Raw genomic sequence first — 15,577 nt, forward strand, 5'->3', positions numbered from 1 at the left:
ATCACAAATATAGCTGGTTAGTTTTTCATTATCAATGTTTTAATCAGTCTGCTTGATTTCACTTGCCCCTTCAAAAATTCACTTGTCCCGGACAAGCGTTAATGTCAAGCCTTAATTACTGTACTCAACATTCTCTGATAACAATTTTTCCTTCTGCAGTATAGCTCCTAAAGTAAATGTTTTAGATATTATTTTGGAAAACAAGCCAAAAAAGACGAATCAAAAACATATTTTGTTCCAATGTATAATGGGCTAAGACTACACTCTCTCACCTTTTTCCACTTTGATCCATCTTTAACTCACAAAAAACAAACTTTCTCTTGTTAATAGAGCTGTGTATTGCTGATTTTCTTCATGATAAGATAAACACAGTGAACGTAGCACATATATTATGATTCACTACGTCATGAGACATCACGTTATAATCTAGCTGCAGCAAATGCGCTCGAGTGACGAGCGTCCCCACCAGAGTATGCATCAAACGGGAGAAGATTTCATCTCTTCCCCGGTCACTTCAAGCAACTCACCAACATGTTGCTGAACCGCACAGAGAAATGACAGTTTTGTAGTTTATTTTCATAACCTGCATTCTTATTATTTGAACTTTAATAAAGGTTCTTTATTAAATAAATGCTTTAAAGATATAACGCCAGGTTGTTTCAATGCGAAACGGAACACGGCACAATAATTGTTTTATCTCCATTATCTTGTTTCATATCGTTGGAAGCTAAAATCATAATTGAAAATAAAATTTGATTAATTGCCCAAGCCTATTGGAAAGCATTCCTGTTTAATGTTTTCCGTATAGTAGACTTATGAACAAATGTTAACCAGTTCCAATGATTCCATCAAGTCTTCAGCTGTCACTCTAGGATTCTTTTTGACCTCATTGAGCATTCTGCGGTGTGACCTTTGAGTCACCTTGGCTGGATGGCCACTTCTAGGGAGAGTAGCCACAGTATTAAATAATCTAAATTTTTAGAACATTTGCCTAACTGTGGAGAGATGAATGTAACCCATTCCAGCTTTTTGGAAAGCAACAATTCTTGCGAACTTCTGAGATCTGTTTTTTTGCGAGGCATGGTTCATGTCAGCAGAAGCTTCTTGTGAATAGCAAACTCAAAATGTTTGAGTGCTTTTTATAAATCAAAGTAGCTCTAACCCACACCTCCAATCTAGTGTCATTAATTAGATGCCAGGTTGCCAACTCCTGACACTAATTAGCTTTTGTTGACGTCATTAGCCTAGGCTTCGACAACACTTTCCAACCTACACTGTGAATGTTTGAATGATGTATTCAATATGTACAAGAACATTACAATAACTTGTGTGTTATTAGTTAAAATAGATTGTGTTTGTTCATTATTGTAACCTAGATGAAGATCAAACAAGATTAAGAAAGATGTATACATAAATGCAGGTATTCCTCTTTGTCATTGTGTTATTTTCCATTTAATATATGCACAAGTATAAGTATAACTAACAATACTTCTTAATCATAATTTTTTCAACATATGGTAATAAAATACACTTTTAAAATCAAAAGTTCCATTTGTTAACATTAGTTAATTCACTCTGAACTAACATGAAGTCGTTGTTAACTAACATTAAAAAAAGATTAATAAATGATGTCAAAAATATATTGTTAATTGTTCATTCATGATACCTAATGCATTCAATGTTAAGAATGTTAAGATTAGAGCCATATTATAAAGTATTACAAATTTTTGTATAGACACATTTTTGTATTTTGTGAAAATGGTCAGACCACAGAGCAAATCCTAATATAGAACCACTATTATCTCTTCTTTACCATGAATGTGGAGATTTAAAACAACCAACCAAATGGTTTATGACATCAGTTATAAAATGTTCCCAAAAAAGGCAGCAGGATATGCCACACATTGCAGTGGAATTTCGTACAGAGCAGACAGATGCTAATTGTCCATAATAGGGCTTAAGACCTGCTGGGATATGAGAGGTGGGTGTACAGGAAACCAGTTACGATGCCTCGGCTGCCAAATGGGCAGGCACAACCTTGCAACTTCCTGTGTCACTCAGGAAGGGGCAATGGGTGGAAACGACCCAAGCACAATCTTGAAGAAAGATGTCATGACGAAATGGGTTCCATGTTCATTGTTCAGGAAGTTGAAACCACAAAATGTGATTATAAGTAGTGATTGTGCAGAAATGGCCAAAAGCCATAATTTTTTTTAAATATGTAAAATAGGTAAAATATATGTGTGTTCAAAACCAAGTGTAGAACAAGAGGCCTGGATTAAACTTGTGACAAATCTTTATGAGAAGTCTTTAATAAAAACGAATACACCAAATTCCTCTGTCTTTTTCCAGTATGATTATATGAATCAGCATACGCAAGTATGTGATTATGTGAGATAAGAATGCACCTAAAATACATGATATGAATGACTTATTTTTTAGACCATTAACAGGACATAATAATAGATGATATAATAACAAACCATTCCAGAGAAAACCATGGCAACAAATTCTTTGAAGTACCTTGGAGTGCCATGTACATATAATGGTAACATCTGATATCATAACTGTGTAGTACTGCCACATAATTTTAAGGGTTATAAATTTTTAGGGAAAAATCCTATTCTTATTAGTTCTAAAAGACCCTTTTTCATTTAGCTGGAAATGTATCTCCTCTTTAAGAAACATTGTATCAGTCCAAACAGTTATCCAAATTAAAAGAACAAACATAGAACCCTAATTAAAATCTAACCCTTAAATTCATGAGATGACTTGTCCAGACAAGTAAAAAAACAAAAAACAATGATCATACACACATTAAGCAAAGTATTGTATCTCAATGGCAGATGCTATACAGTCAGTATTCAGCATTAGCAACTAGCAAATACCCCACAGCCCTGCACAAGAAAAAAATGAAGCAGTTATGATACATTTTTCCATTTTAACCTCCAGCAACTCCTCAAAAAATAACCAAACATAACCATGTGATAACACAGACCACAGTTAAATAAATTCAGCTGTTAAGCAAAATATAGAATGAACTTGATCAAAATAGCCATTCCTGCTCTAAACATAACATGACATCTGGCCGAACAGAATTATTTGACTTTGTTCTACTCTCCACGCCATAGGAGTTTTAATGACTTTACCACATATATTTGACTAACATAGGCTTTGTGTCAGAGTCACTAAACAGATGACATTGAGCTGCAGAGGGCAGCACTGCACACGGGCCTTCGTTAATAATGAGTGAGATAAAACCTCTGCACCTGTCAGCTCAACGACGCAACATCACTGATGGATGACTCAAATCTCCCTTAAATCACTGTGCTATTGATCTTATACAAAACACAGTCAGGTTTAAATACAGACTTCCACGGTCAAGCTATTCCACGCACTGCGATTAAAAGGTTTTAATGTAATACGATACAGGCCAGAGAAATAAACTGAAATAAAGGAATCAACAATTTTGCAATACAGCATGTTTTTGCATAGTCAAGCTATAGTCTTCATCGGTCTGTCCAAGTATACCAGACATGATGCCTAATCGAATATTAAAAAGAAGACCTCAGCTGAGGAAGTGTTAAATAAAAAATTCTCACATAATGGGCATCACCTTTGTATTTGGAAGCATGCAAGCAACACATGCTTTGAAACGTGGAGCAATGCCGAAGCTAATTGTGGTCCGATTAATGCGTATACATGCTGGATGAAGCCGAGATATAATCACATTATCTAGGTCTGTTAGTCTGACTTCTCAAAAAGTGGACTGGTTCAATTTCAGTCAGACTAAAGCATTTACAAGACATTTTAAAATTATTTTTTTAGTCTGAAACATACTGACTGGTACATGTAATTCCATTTCTTATTTTTATTTTTCTTTGAAATCTATAATGAAAATAACTTGCTCTTGTTCTGAAATTACTTTCCTTTATCAATGATATCACTTAAGACCACACAGGCTATTGGAAACTGATAAATAATAGCAAAATAAATATGTAGGCATTGTTTTAGCAAACATGTCTTCAGTTCTGACTGCATTCTACTGTAGAATGGAATGGCAACTTCTATCTCATCAATTCCTTTTGGATAAACTCAAGTCATTACTTTTAGAGATAGGTTTAGTCTATAGTGATGATAATTATCTTTATATAAAAAACAGAAGTCTATCTATGGTATCTATGGTATGTCCTTATTTAGATTTACATAAATAAATGCATGTATGTGTATGAGTGTCATAGTAATAACCTTGAGTGAGGTATTTATTGAGAAGATTACTATAAATTCAGGGGAAAAAAGAAAATCACATGAGTTGGAGATAAAGCTGAATGCATGCCTGACCAAGGCTGATTAGATAAATCCTTCCTAATGGATTCCAGATTGAGTGGGAATGGATGGAGATTATTTTCAATCAGTTGCTGAAGCCGGTTAGAATGAGTGTCTTTACTCCCTGTAACAAACCTGTTTTCCCAACTTTCAATTTCAAATATTGTGGGGAAAAACGAGAAAAAAAGATTAATGATGTAGAATGAAAGATTGTGAGATCACAATATCAGTATATTACAACTGCAATGACAGAATGAAGAAGCATCTGCAGTACAAAGAACACATTGTTGATTGAACATTGAACACATCAGTTCGTTGAGTGACAGAAAGAAGGGAGTAAGACAAATTATCTGACCTCTGTATGTGCAAGTGCTAGAATTTACTTATGCATAAATCTAACATCTCTCTCAGATAAATGAAGAGGCATTTGCTATTCATCAGTGTAGTGGACAAAAAACAACAACAACATGGCATGAAATAGAACGTGTGAAATTAGAGAGACAGAAAGATGGAAGGAAGGAGAGTTTTTGAATCAGTGTGCCAGAAAAGGGCCTGTGATTTAAGGACATCTCACTCATTTAATTAGGTCTTTGTGGGTTAATTTGGCAGTGGGGCTATTTGAGATGTTTAATGAGAGGGTCATGGTAATTGCTTTATTGATTGGATGCAGTTCTATTCCCTTATTCACTTGTTTTCTTCTGTAAGCAAAACGAGTGTTTCAGTTGGTGAAAATGGCTCGCTCCCATTGTTTTGTTTTGACTGGACGTTGATCTGAGTAATAGCTTTGCTAAAAACAATGCCATGACCTCTGACCAGTAAGTCATTTGCTTTCAACACCCTTCTCACATGTGTCAGTATATTACACTAATAGTAGAAAACATGACAACTGAAACTTGAATGGATTAGTACTTTATGTGGAGTATTGTACAACTTAAAAAATAAAGTCAACTTCAAGACTTCAACCAGATCCATATTCAAGAAAATACTGAACTCAAGAAAAATAGAACAGAAAGCAGGTTTAATTTGTTAATATCCACAATAAGACCCAAGCCAAAAAGATCAGAGAACAACATTTTGGAATAGCTACTGTTTTTTCTTGTAAGATTTGATATCCCATGCAATACGGTCTCACTTTGGGACATATTTATCGAATTCTATGAAATTAGCAGGCAAAATATACACTTTCCATTATTAAGTATACAGTTAATGGTATGCAGTTAAATTACTCTGACTGTGCTTTGAAAATAAAGACTGTAAAATTCAAGTATGTGACTTGGTAGAAAATGCTGCTCTTTTAGTGTGAATAGAAAATAGTGCCAGTTTAATTCTTTAAAAAAAGAATAAAATGATATAAAACGTTTAACACTGTAAAGAATGCAGTGGGGTAAAATATTTATTCTAATGTATCATTAATCACTAAATAATGTGTGGCAAATAGTTTTAGTTTTGGAGAACATATCTATGTGGAGAGTATGTCTGTTGCAAATACATCACACTTTCTTTATTCTGCTCGTCTTCTAAGCATAGTTTATTTCTTCACAATTTAGCTTTGGTTTTTATGTACTTAATATATTAAATTGATTCAGGACATATAAAGGATGCACAGGCTAAAATAATAGGAAAGCAGTGCTTCCAGCTAGGATTCCATTACAAGAAAAACAGAAGAGATAGAGAGATCCCTCAAGGAGCTATTTTGTCCTCTTTCAGCAGATGAAAAAGGATCTAAAAATACTTCATGATTATAAAATATGTTTCCTTCACCTTTATTCAGATGCAGTTGTTAAAAACAAAGCACAGGACTTCCAAATCAAACTAAATCTTTCAGAATGTTTTAAATACAATGGCTAAAAAATATTAATCAAGATGGTGGAACCAAATATGTGTGCATGACTTTGCCAGACTTCTATGAAGACGGTTCTATGGGGATAATTAACAAGTGGTAAAATAATAAGTATAGAGAAAATAAGAGAAAACAAGATGCAAATAGGACAAACATACAGACTTGGCACAAAACATTTATCCAAATGAACAGATGATTTGAGTTGCATACTGTAGGATATGTTATGCTCTTGTTTATCATTTGATTTCACTGTGGATGACCATAGTGCAAACAACAATTGGGGGAATGAACAAATCTATTACAGTACAAAGATTAGAATTTGTATGAAATGTAATGCAATAGTACTAACCAACTAACATATATCAGAGAATGAAAAGTAGTTTAAAACAATTTCTATGCTGAACTAATGTAGCTTAAAAAAGGGTAAACAAACTGTCTGTGAAAGGAATCTGCATATTTTAAGTAATTTACAAGTAAAAAACATTCAAATAAAATAGTACTCACCATAGGTTGTTTACGGCCTCTTGGTTGAAGTTCCTGGGCATTGACAGGCTCGTGCGAAACAACAGTTTCTGGTAAAGGAGTCTTTTTGTTCTTTTGTCCAGGCTCAGGGACAGATGCCGCTGCACTGTTGATCCTATGCATGTATACCTCAGCTGGGCTTGGTTTACTTCTACAATTAGCAGTGCTTGAGTTTGATGGAGTGTCCAACACCGTAGTTGCCCTATATGCTCTCCAGGTTGTGGCAGACACACCCTCATCCTCTGAGCCATCTTGCCTTAATGGTCGACCACATTCATCCACAGAAGTTGCCCCACGGCTCCTCCAAGTGCTTCTTACGGTGACATTTCTCATTTCTGACAAACCGTCATCATACAAGTTGTGGTTGTGATTTTGGCCTCTCCAGCTAGTCAAAGTGGTGTTGCTAGTGCTGCTCTCAAACCCAGACTCAATGTCATTGTTGAAGTCTGAAGTTTCTGAAGACTGGAGGCTGAAGCTGCTTTGAGTCAGGAGGGTTGCCTCCACAGGAGCAGCTTCGAGGAAACTGCAAGCTTCAGAGAAGTCAGAATCATTCTCACTTTGATGCAGAGTGATCTCACTCTTAGGGATGGATATTTCATAAGGTATAGAGATGCTGCCCCTATGCTCACTGCTTGGGCCAATAACAATATTACTGGTGGAAGTGTGCCTTTCCTTGGAAGGGGGCTCACTTGATAGACTGCTGCTCCGACTGCTTGTTCGAGATGAACTGGGGTCATTGGGGTAGAAAGTGATACTGCTGGTCATCTTGCTGGTCACTATTGGCTTAGTGGAGATCTTAGGCTTTCCACTGTTGGTCGAAGGTTCTGTAATTCCCCCTGACATAATTTCTTTCCTGTCAATCTCAACAATGGCTTGCTTGATGACAGCTTTTGACTGGAGGGCTTCACGAGGGCTGCATACCCTCCGGACCTCAATACCTGAGGTGTTATGTGTAGGCTCCTGGGTATCCCCTTCTGCCATAAGAGGTCTGTGTTGCTCCTCACTGAACGAGCCCTTTGAGGAGCTATCAGAGTCTTGCAGGAGTGTGTATCTAGGGTATTTTAATGATGTTCTTGCACATGTATTTGACATTAAAGAAGCAGGGTCATTTTGATCACCTGTTGATCTCCTAGAGCCAGTAGATTCTGTTTCTGAGGCTGAGGAGTGACCATCAGAACCATGATCAATAGATGGAGATACATGGGACCTATAGGCAGTAAATGATCCGTTTGCCTTTGACAGACTCAGCAATGTAGAAGCATTCTGCGAATTATCTAAACTCTCGGGTTCAGCTAATCCTTGCATGGGCAAAGCAGTGCTAGCAGCCCTGGCTGAAAGTAAAGGTACGCCATCAGAGCTGTTGGATTCACATTCGCTTCCAGGGTACCTGGAGAACTTCTCTGTTCGACTCGTCTTGCTTTCACTGTCATTCTGCTTTACTGAAGTCTTCAAAGTCTTTTGGTCATTAGCAGCCGGAGGATAGCGACTAAGGACTGAAGCTTTTTTGCTATCACTGAGTGTGCTTGATGAGGTCTGTGTAGCACTTCCAAGTTTTTCATCTTTCTTTCCATATTTTGTCCCATTGTCAGAACTGGAAGCAACAGACTTCAAACCTTTCTTGACACTATGTGCTGGACTAAGAGCCCTTCTTACAGTCTTTGGGGAACTCTCTGTGGAATGACAGAGCTCTTTGTTCCTCAGCTTATTTTCTCGCCTCTGCTGAGGAGACACGTCTCTGCTTTTGTATTTAGAGGTTGATTCAGCAGCAGCAGGACTCCTATTTAGCAATTTAGGTTTTTCCTGTCTGAAGCCTCCTCGTTCATTGATCTCCTCATTTTCTGCCTTGCCATTCTCCAGGACATTTGTGGCACTGGTAATTGCAGAGTTTCCACAAGTATCACTGCAACCATTTAGCTGCATTTTCATCTGTTCAACTTGATCATGGAGAGCTTGACTACGGCTCCTCTCTTGCTGGTACTTATCTATCAGGTCAGCATTCTTGGATTCCATGTTTTTCAAGTCCTCCTCCACCAACTCCATCTGCTTCAAACGATTCTTCAGTCTTTCCACTTCCTGACTGAGGTCTTTAACCTTATTATCTTCCTGCCCCTCTAAGCTATTTTTTTCATTCTCTGACTCATTTCTCAAATCCAAGTCATGTGAATGCTTGAAGTAGTCAAAACTCTTCTTCCTGGCCAGTTTGCAGTTAAGGCCTGCTGAAAACTCATCCTCAATTCGAATGTCTCTAGAATCAAATTGGCTGTGGTCTGTTGTACCTAGTTTGTTTTTCTGATGCTCAAGTTTCTCGGTCAGTTTGAGTATGACTTTCTCATCCTCTTGCTGCCTTTCCAGAAGCCTTTTGCGTTCATTCACAAACGTCTGAGTGAGACTCTTTAGTTTCTCCATATCTGCATTAAGAGATTTTTCTGCTCTGTCCAGTCGAGCTTCAGAGTAATTCACCTCCTTTATATGAGCCTTCAAGGCTTCAAGCTCTGAGGAGAGCTTTTTGGTCAAGTTTTTCTCCTCATTAAGACCAAGGCACAATTGGGTACAGTCTGACTTGCTTTTACCAAAAGCCTCTTCGAGCTTCTCAAGATCAGTCATTCTCCGCTGAAGATGCTCTATTTCCACTTTAAGCTCCTTTGTAAGTTTCTCCTCCTGATCTAGTTTCTCCCTAACCTCCCGACAAAGATCCTCTGCTTTTCTTACCTCCTCATCTTTGCCTTCAATTCTGAGCAATCTCTTCCGCATAGCTTCCACATCATCAAGGATTGCGGAATTGCTCCCCTCGGCCTGGATGATTTTGTCCTGAATGTCAAGAAGTTCATCCTCAGCTTTCTGCAGTTTGCTCTTTGCCTCTTCAAGCTCATCCAAACGTCGACCTAAGCTCTGCAACTTGTGTCTCAGATGGCGATTTGTTGTGTCCGTCATTTTTATATCTGAAACTAATCTACTGTGAGGTCTCTATGACTGTTTGATGGAGGGGAACACATTTGTATGGTGATTTTGTATGATGGTTGGAGGTCTATATGTTTCCAGTCCTACCTTCAGGAAGAAGGGTTTTTTCAGTTTCGTCTTTACGGTCACTGTTGATCCATGTGAGGTTTGGTTACCTGCAAAACAGAAAGAAAGAAAAATTAAGCTTAGGCTTTTGCAGTACAGTAAAAATATATTTGTGGGGGAACATTATGAGAAAATGTGAATGTGTCAGTAATTGCCTATGTGCTGTAAAAGGATCCATTCAACTAGAATTAAACTAGGAAAAAAAAAGGTGTGCTTACCACAAAAAAAAAAAAAAAAAAACATACATTAACAATATGAATGAAAGCAATGTTCCAGGTTCAATACAAGTCACAGTAGCTCAATCAACAGCATTTGTGTTTCTGGCATAATGATAATTTGTTGTGATAATTTCAACTGAGCCCTCATTTATTTAAAAAGCAACATTTGTGTTTACAGTAAGGCACTTACAATGGACGTGAATGGGGCCAGTACAATGCACACCATTTCAAAAGTATAGCCACAAGATGTAAACTATATATGCTAACATGGTTTTACTGAGGAGAAAAAAAAAAAAAAAAAAGAAAAAAAATAGAATATTGGGGATTTACCAGCATTACAACATTTACCAGATTATGAGTTTTGCCCATTTGCCCTCATCACAGCCTAAGGTAATGCAGCATCAATCTTTCCAGGAATTTTGCTGACAGCAGTACAACACACTGACTCTGGCCTCTGTCCATGTGCCTGTCTCCATGGCAACATTGAGTGACAGCCATCCCAAATCACACCCTCAGGATGTTGAACAAAATTTAGAACACTTTATGGGCCAAGAACAGTTCCAGCCACAGCAGTGTACACTATAAGCAGCCTTCAAGACAGCTCAAATAAAAAACGAGTGTAGCCATTTTTAAGGACAAATTTGATGCAATGACTGAAAGTCTATCGCTAATTATTCCAAATCTTAATCACATTACAAATGACTCCTATATAGTGTAATGCAAACTATATTAATAGCATTTGTTCAAGGAACACAAATAACCCCTAGTATTTTTCTACCATTTTTTTGGTAAAAACCTGAAGCTTCATTAAATATTTTACAGCATACAATGAATGCAGTCACATTAGCAGCAGGTCAAGATGTAAAAGAGCATTTTACACTCAATCTAGAGAGAATTTCAATATGACTGTTGGAATGGCAGGCCCACAAACATGGAAACATGCACAAATTAATTAGTAGCTTTATGTGGAAGTCTGTCAAAATATTTTCATAATCCCATAATTTTATGGTGTGTGAGGCTCAGGCAGCAGTATTTACGGGATTAGAAATTAAATTAGTCATCCAGTAAATGTACCAGCGAAGCAGGAAGAAGGTCCATCACATCTAAGGCAGATTTCCATGACACATGGCATTCAAAATCACTCTGTTAAGATCCGACAGAGATGTCAGGACTATACACACAAACGATTCACATGCACACAGCAGCAGACAAACATAAACATACATGTCTATCTACCAAGGACAAATATTCAGAGAGAGAGTATTGCCAAACATATACTATAACATAGGTGCAAACAAACTTGTTAAGTATCAGTCTACATTCAATTTATAATTTATTCAATGTATAAAATGGTACACAAACTTGCTTGACACACTGCAGTTTTTGATGCGTCAGTGAAACAGCTCAGTGTGGGGATTGATACACAAATGTGGAACTCTGTAGTAATATACATAATGCCCCTCCTACATTAAAGTGTATTAAGTAAATTAAAAGGTTTATGATTCTGTACATCAATAATGATTATTTTAAAGGCTCTGCAATGTAAGAATCATAAGTAACAAGAAGTCCCTGCTCTGTCTCTCTGCCCACAATGGAGTAATACATTGGAAGCAGGTGGGAATTCATACCAGCAATTATTAAGATGGAAGATCATTTGAGAAACAATATCCTTGTCTAGCTACCTATGAGCAAAGCACTAATTATTCTCGTGTATCTCACTCCTCCTCATGTAACGTCTTCAGAGCTCAGACAAGAATACATGAGAAGACTTTACATGACAAGTTCCATTTCATTTGTATAATGGACAGTAAAGTGCACAATCTTCTCGAGGGGACTACATTGAAGAAAAAGATCACAGATATGGGTTGTACAGTTATGTACCTAAAAGGAAATACTTCTCTCTTGCTATTCAAATTTAGTCTCTCTTATCCAAGCTCACTTTCTTCCTCTAGAGCAGCATGCATGCAATCATGCACCATATCATTAGTCCAAGCCACACTAAGCAATCCTGAGGCCTCCTGAACATTTTGTTCCCCAGGAGGAAAGGAGAAAAAAAGACTTTCCCCTGCACTTGACATCAGTTTGGCCGGACAGCCTGAAGCTCTTTATTCTTTATAAACATCCCTTAACAAACCCTCAACCCTAGAAATCGGGCCAATCACAACCAATGAGAGAGAGAAAGAGAGAGAGAAATAAAAAGTGTGAGAGAGAGAGCACATTTCTTAAAAGCATGGCTTCTAAAGGAAAAACAATTTGTGATCAATGCAAGGTGAGGTTGAGCCATGCTTTTGTCATTGTGACAACTTACAAGACATGAGAGCAAAATACTTAAGTCACACCCTCAGTGAATAAAACAATACACCTTACACCCTACTGATGTACACCCATCACACAAATAGATCCTCTCAGATAATTACATTTGTTAGTTTGTGTAGTTATTTGTGATTTATTAATACAAATAAACACTAGTAACTAGTTATTTTGTCCGTTTTAATATTTAGCATTCCAACAAACAGGTTTCTGGTATTTATTGAATGCTTTGTAAATATTGTACAAATAACAGCCATGCCAAGAAAGAACACTGAACTGAAGAGAGAGAGAGAGAGACAGAGAGGGAGAGCGAGGTTTGGCCTCTTCTGAACTTGTGCAGTTCTGGCAAAAACTGACAAGCCACAAATAGTGGCGACCTGAAGCTTGAAGCAGCAATTTCTTACATTTTTCCATGAAAGCAAAAACCAGCCTATAATGTTCAGTTTGTTGTTTCCTGTGCAGTCATGTCATTTTCTCCCTCTCTTTACCACGTTTTGACAAAATGGAAACATAAGGACAGGAAGTCTGATGTTTTAGTGGGGCTGTATGCCTAAATGGGCCGGCAGACAGCAGGTCTACAAAAAGACTGATGAGAGAAAACATCTTAGTGTTTAAAATAAACACAAGTTGAATTCAGATTTGTTAGGACTTTCAGAAAAGTTAACAGTAAAAATAACACACAACAAAAATAGGGCTGCAACTAATGATTATATTGATATTTGACTAATCTAATGATTGTTAGTACAATTGTGCGACTATTCAATTAATCCTTAGCTCTTAACTGACTATTCAGCTTGAGCCTCAACTTAAAAGGTTGTTTTAAACTTGCTTACTAGCAATAAAGAGGACAAAATCATCTTTTAAAAATTTCTCTAAATGACATTCACTGAATTAAACGGGGAAAAAATACATGGATTATTTAAATTAATGGAATTTAATTCATTAAAAAAAATCACGGCAAAAATCATATTGTTATCAGTGTTTTTGTCTTTTTTTCCATTTTAAATGATCTAAAAATCCATAAAACAAGAAACATTTAATTCAGAAGCAACATATTTAGACTTGCTTTCAGAGAATGTATCTTGAATATAAGTGTATTTTTTCACTTGTTCTTACTTCTGCCAGTAAAGACAAAATATACTTATATTCAAGACATATTCTTAGAAAACAAGTCTAAATACCTTATATGTTGCTTCTCATGTAAATGTTTCTTGTTTTATGGATTTTTAGACGTTTTAAAATATTTAAATATTATATTCAGCATAGGGTTGTGCCGATGGACGATATCATCGTCCATCGTGATGGCTGACCAACATCACGATGTAGAGCCACCATCGTGATGCCACGCCCCCTTTTGCAAGTCTTGCTAGTGTGACTCACTAATCCTAGTCTCTTCTATAGTTAACCTAAACTTTGCAGGGATTGCTCTGTAAATTAAATTGAGAATATAACTAATGCATATATGCTATTTTAAATACTGTAGTTTATGCCAGAGACGTGACGTGTTAGTCTGTGAAAATACCGTGTCAGGCAGGCTACACAAATATTGATCTTCACATTGGTAGCTTCTTGTCTTTTTTTTACATGTCTTACACTGTACATTTAGATTAAAATATTTTATTTTAAGCCTTTATTAATTAATTATTAGTAGTTGTAGTGTCTCAGAAAATCTTGCTCATTGTCACATAGCTCTTGTATACACTGAAGCGGCAGTTTAAGATAAACCCAGACCAGCTGAACGTCAAATAACTTTTGTCTGGTTAATACTTTTAAAGAAAAATTTCCTTGGCCATAAATCCATAATGTCAAATCAAATGAAAGAAACAAGGTGAATATGAATAACACACATTTATTAAAACATAAGGAACAAGAAAACGGGAACAACACTCAGACCGAAACTCGGCATTAACATTTCACTTATAATTAGCAGCACAATTAACTTCAGCACAGGCTTCAAAATAAATTATGTTATTGAAATATTGAACGTTTAAAAAATAATAGGCCTATGCAAAATCTAATAGCTCCACAACGGATGGCGAAAAATGCGTAAAGAAGTCTACTCCATAGAAATCTTTCACCATAGACCATGTTTAAATTTCGATGTTTCTGGACAGAAATACCAACATATTCACTTTATCTGGTTTTAATAAGCTGCGGATTGGAGTAACTACACTACCCGCTGTGCTGAAGACCCGCTCTGATGGAGTACTGGTAGCACATATGCACAGATATTTCCGTGCTAATCTTGCAATGAACGGAAACATTTTGTCGTCCTCTTCCCCATCAATGGCCATTTCCTGCAGGTACATGGTCATTTCTGCCTCGACCTTTTGCTCATCAGTGAGCGTGGCTGTGGCTGCTCTCTTCGCAAGAAGGCTGCCCAAAGACGACTTTTTTTTCTTAGAGCTAATATATTAAAAAGCCCAGATGAGTAGGCTACTAATTAGTTGGGCTAGTAAAATAACGAAATTATAGTTTTTCAGTAGAAAAAAAATATCTATGTAAAGAGATATATTAAAATAAAAAGTGCTTAAAAGTGCACAACTCTTCTTAAGTGGAAGAAATATTTTTCCCCTTACGTGCAACCTATTGGAAAGCCGGATGAGTCAGTTGGGATAGTAAAATAACGAAATTATAGTTTTTAAGTGGAAAATAGTATTTATGTAAAGAGATATATTAAAATAAAAAGTGCACAACTCTTCTTAAGTGAAAGCTAAAAAAAAAGCTTCACGTGTTCGTGCAACTACTGATAAAGCGCCGACGAGTCATTAGTTGGGTTAGTAAAATAACGAAATTATAATTTGTCATATCATTTTTGAAAATTAGATGAAATTATAATATATTGCGTTGTCCAAGATGGGACCTCAGGACAACCTGGAGGCTTCCATCGTGCTCTTTGAGCAAGTGGCAAAAGCATGGAAATGGCCAAGCACCCAGTGGACAGTTCGCCTACTGCCGCTGTTGTCCGGGAAAGCCCAACTCATAGCATTTCAACTGCCGGCCAACAATCTCCAGGTGTACGAGGATCTGAAGAGTTATCTTGCAGTGGGTCGCACATAGCCAGGAGCAGCATTGCCAGCACTTCCGGTCACTGATGTTGATGCTCTTTCGCTCCTCCTCATCCCGTTCCCAGAAATCCTTTACCAAAAACCATTCCCCGTCCCGTGGACCATTCATCCCACTGGCTTACAAACTGCTGTTGGTGTGAAGTCTGGGCTGGTCTGTTGGAGCTGTGGGGAACCTGGGCATTTCCAGAACCGATGACCCACGATGGAGTTGGAGACATTGGTTTGGGGTT

The 15,577-nt window shown here is 37.1% G+C and overlaps 1 protein-coding gene across 1 annotated transcript in view; it reads right to left on the reverse strand.

Annotated features, from left to right (window-relative positions):
- The window catches only part of LOC127656865 (leucine zipper protein 1-like), a 66,472-nt gene that overhangs the window by 5,759 nt on the left and 45,136 nt on the right, over nucleotides 1–15,577 (reverse strand). The window contains exon 2 of the mRNA XM_052145389.1: nucleotides 6,671–9,801. Coding sequence (XP_052001349.1) covers nucleotides 6,671–9,619 — 2,949 coding nt within the window. The 5' untranslated portion in view covers nucleotides 9,620–9,801. The remainder of the gene's footprint in view (nucleotides 1–6,670; nucleotides 9,802–15,577) is intronic.

Source organism: Xyrauchen texanus, chromosome 16, assembly GCF_025860055.1.
Source record: "Xyrauchen texanus isolate HMW12.3.18 chromosome 16, RBS_HiC_50CHRs, whole genome shotgun sequence".
NCBI lineage: Eukaryota > Metazoa > Chordata > Actinopteri > Cypriniformes > Catostomidae > Xyrauchen > Xyrauchen texanus.